General features: G+C 46.9%; 1 protein-coding gene across 2 annotated transcripts in view; it reads left to right on the top strand.

Moving 5' to 3' along the window:
• Nucleotides 1–35: 35 nt before the first annotated feature.
• Nucleotides 36–3,498, top strand: part of EIF4H (eukaryotic translation initiation factor 4H) — a 21,859-nt gene continuing 18,396 nt past the window's right edge. Inside the window, exon 1 of one of the 2 annotated variants that reach the window (XM_029949593.1) lies at nt 36–181. In XM_029949593.1, coding sequence (XP_029805453.1) covers nt 123–181 — 59 coding nt within the window. In that variant the 5' untranslated portion in view covers nt 36–122. The remainder of the gene's footprint in view (nt 182–3,498) is intronic. The other variant, XM_029949594.1, reaches the window with a different exon arrangement.

Raw genomic sequence — 3,498 nt, 5'->3', positions numbered from 1 at the left:
CGTGCGTGCGTGCGATTTGCGATCAGGCGGCGCGGCGGACAGCCCCGGCGGCGGGGCGGGGGGAGTTATATTGCGGGGTCCTTCCTCGCTCACCCTGGTTCCTCTAGGAGCGGAGACGGCAAATGGCGGACTTCGATACCTACGACGATCGGGCCTACAGCAGCTTCGGCGGCGGCAGAGGGTAAGGCGGGCGTGCGCGGGACCCACCCCCGGGGCGCGGGGACAGGCGAAGTCGGGGGCTCCGGGACGGCGGCCTTCCCGCGCTCACCTGGGGCGGAGGGTGGTAGGGGGCCTGGCTCGGCCGGCGGAGGCCTGGGAGAGGCGCCTGGAGGCTGGGGCCTGGAAATGGCGCGCTCGGAGAGGGGACGGCGGCGGTTAGGCTCCCCCGCGTCTTACTCTCAGCGCAGAGCGCTCCCTGTTGTCTCCCGCCGCCGCCGCCGACGTGTCGTCTTTCCAGTGCCTTGGCCACCAGGCCAGGCCGCAGCGGCACTGAGTGCCTCGGAGGACGAGCTCCCGCTTCCAGCCCCATCCCCCAGTACGGCAGGGCCAGCGCGGGGTGGGGGCCGTAGTCTGCCCCGCTCGGGTCTCTGTCCAGGTCCCAGCCTCCTGTGCTCTGCTTGGGCTGCAGGTGCCCTGGCCCGCTTCGCCGGGAGGCCAGCCGACTGGGTAAGGTCGGAAGGGCGAGAGAGGGGTGATTCCCTTCCTTTGCGTGTGAGCCAGGGATTTGTCGGCCAGAGCCCGGGAGTGGTCCAACTCACGCCAGGAGAGGGGGAAACCAAGCAAAAGAAAATACATAATAACATTTTTCTATTTTTCCGTGTCCTGGGTCAGAGTGCCTTCTTGACAGGTGCGACGTGCTTGCTGGCAGAGAATTTTATATCCCTAGTTTCTCCTCCTGATCTGGAGAAGGAATCGGAGTTAGCCTCGTTCTGACTCTGGTCGTATATAAACTGTATATAATCGAGACTCCTCCTGTAAAAGAGAAATAGTTCACTAGTGAATAAGAAACTTAACGGTATTTAATTGCAGGAATCCGCACTGGATTTTTTCTTTCCTTTTTTTTGTTTTTGTTTTTTGTTTTTTGTTTTTTTTTTTTGGTACTCATGCCGAATTTAGAAGACCGGCTATAAACATCTTGCTATTTGTCAGGGACACACTTGGTCTTTGTGTACTTTTACAGAAAGGATTACGTTCCCAGGATAACCCCACAATAGTACCTACTGAGGTGTCCAGTCTCTGGGGTTTCAATCCCAAAAGTATCTTTGTTTGGTGAAGAATGATCTTTTAATACCTTGGATTGGGACCGGGTCAAACAAAGGCTTGTTTTGGCGAGGGATTGTACCTAATGTCACTCAGGACACCAGAATATGGGAGTTGGGGAAGGTGGAGCCACCTGGTATTTCAAAGAATATTTTATTTGCTAGTAAAAAAGAAATAGATGTTGGATGAACAAGTAAAAGTGTTGCCTTTGGGGTAGGTTCATAGGCATCAAATCTGTACTTAAAGTCCTGCTGAAATTTAATAACCAGGATTTTCTAGTTTCAAGAAACGTTAGAAGTGCCCAGGAAAACTCTTAAACAGAGTGGTTTGATTTAAGGCAGCTCCAAGGAGTTTTAGTTGATTTGGGACCACAATAAATTAGTCATATTATACTGAATCTGGGATATGGTGTTTGGTTTCTGTTTTGGGGGGGGCTTTCCCCCCATGTTCTGCCTTTTGACAGATTGGCTAGCTGCACTGGTGTTTGAGTCGGACTTTAGCGGATGTTGCATTTTGACAGTTGGAACTCCTTGAAGAGTAGCAAATGATCAAAATTCTCTTAAGGTACTGTTTATTTCAAACATCAAAAGACAAATAAGAAATGTCGGCTTTGCGTCCAGATGTACTCCAAAAACTGGTATGAGAGAATAGCTAGTATTCTACATTTCCTAAGCTTTCTAGTGAAAAGTCACTTTACGGGGCGCCTGGGTGGCTCAGTTGGTTAAGCCTCCGACTTCGGCTCAGGTCAGATCTCACGTTCGTGGGTTCGAGCCCCGCGTCAGGCTCTGTGCTGACAGCTAGCTCAGAGCCTGGAGCCTGCTTCTGGTTCTCTGTCTCCTTCTCTATCTGACCCTGCCCTTCTCATGCTCTGTCTCTCTCTGTATCAAAAATAAATAAAACATTAAAAAAAAAAAGTCACTTTACTGTTTAAAGTCTTCTACAGGTGATCTTCATTGAATTTTTCTTTTAACTTCACATTCATATTAAAAGTACATGGGAAATGCTACTCATTTCCTAAAAGTAGTTCTAAAAACCTATCGATGAATTTGTGTGTTTATGTAGACAGTGTCTAGAGTGAGTCCAGAAACATCACAGAGAACCAGACCTGGGAGGTCTGGGCCAATGCTTTCCTATTCCAGACTCCGTGTTTCATCAGATCTGGAGTTCTCAGCTCCTGTCTCTCCAAAGTGGTAGGCTAGTTGGTAACCTTCAGTGATAATTTATACTGTTACTTGAGTTATGTTTCATGTCAATGTCTCAGTGCTCTTTGCTGCTTATGGTCAGAAACCGTGCTTAGGCATTGTAGAAGGTTGCCGCTTCTGGAAAGCCAGTTTTGTGCTGCTTTGTTTGGTATTTTTGTACGAAGGGACCTTCCCTTTAGTCTAAAACATCTTAGCTAGTAAGAGGTCTCAACTGTAAACCACTTGGGTCACAGGTGAAAGGAATAGCAGGTTTAAAATGCAGTTGTTATCTAAAAACTTGGTTTTAATAATTACTCACTTCCTGTGGGTGTCTCCTGTATTGCATGTAATATCCCGTGCTGTTTTCGGCAAGCAGTGTCCAGTGACTGCCTTATTTTCTCCCGAGCAGCCAGTGACAGAGCCTGTGACAGCAGTGTTGCCCCTAAGGCAAATCAGTCACAATTCCAAATTACCGAGAGTTGGTTGTACTAGATCTTGAGTGTTTTGTTGTGTAGTTCGCTAAATTTTCTTTCCTGGGTTTTAATTTTTTTATTTGCTGGTTGGCAATGAAGTGGAGAGTAATAGGATTTTACATTGATGACTATAACATGCTTTTGAGTGCTCCACCCTAAAACCATCAATTCTGGGAATTCGATTGGAACTTGGAGGTAGCAAGAATTGAGATTCCTGAAAAGGGTACCTACAAAAACTACATAAATATTCTTTTTTTAATCCAGATTTATTTATTATTTATTTTTAAGTTTTTCTTTAAATCCGAGTTAGTTAACATAGTGTAATTATGGTGTCAGGAGTAGAATTTAGTGATTGTCACTTCCATACAACACTCAGTGCTTATAGCAGCAAGCACCCTCCTTAATGCCGCTCACCCAGTTAGCCCATCCCCCCACCCAGCACCCCTCCAGCACCCCTCAGATTGTTCTCTGCATTTAAGAGTCTCTTATGGTTTTCTTCCCTCTCTGTTTTTATCTTATTTTTCCTTTTCTCCTATGTTTATCTGTTTTGTTTCTTAAATTTCAGTGCGTATTTATCAAGTTGG

This window comes from Suricata suricatta, chromosome 8, assembly GCF_006229205.1.
Source record: "Suricata suricatta isolate VVHF042 chromosome 8, meerkat_22Aug2017_6uvM2_HiC, whole genome shotgun sequence".
NCBI lineage: Eukaryota > Metazoa > Chordata > Mammalia > Carnivora > Herpestidae > Suricata > Suricata suricatta.
This window is presented reverse-complemented; position numbering and strand designations above follow the sequence as displayed.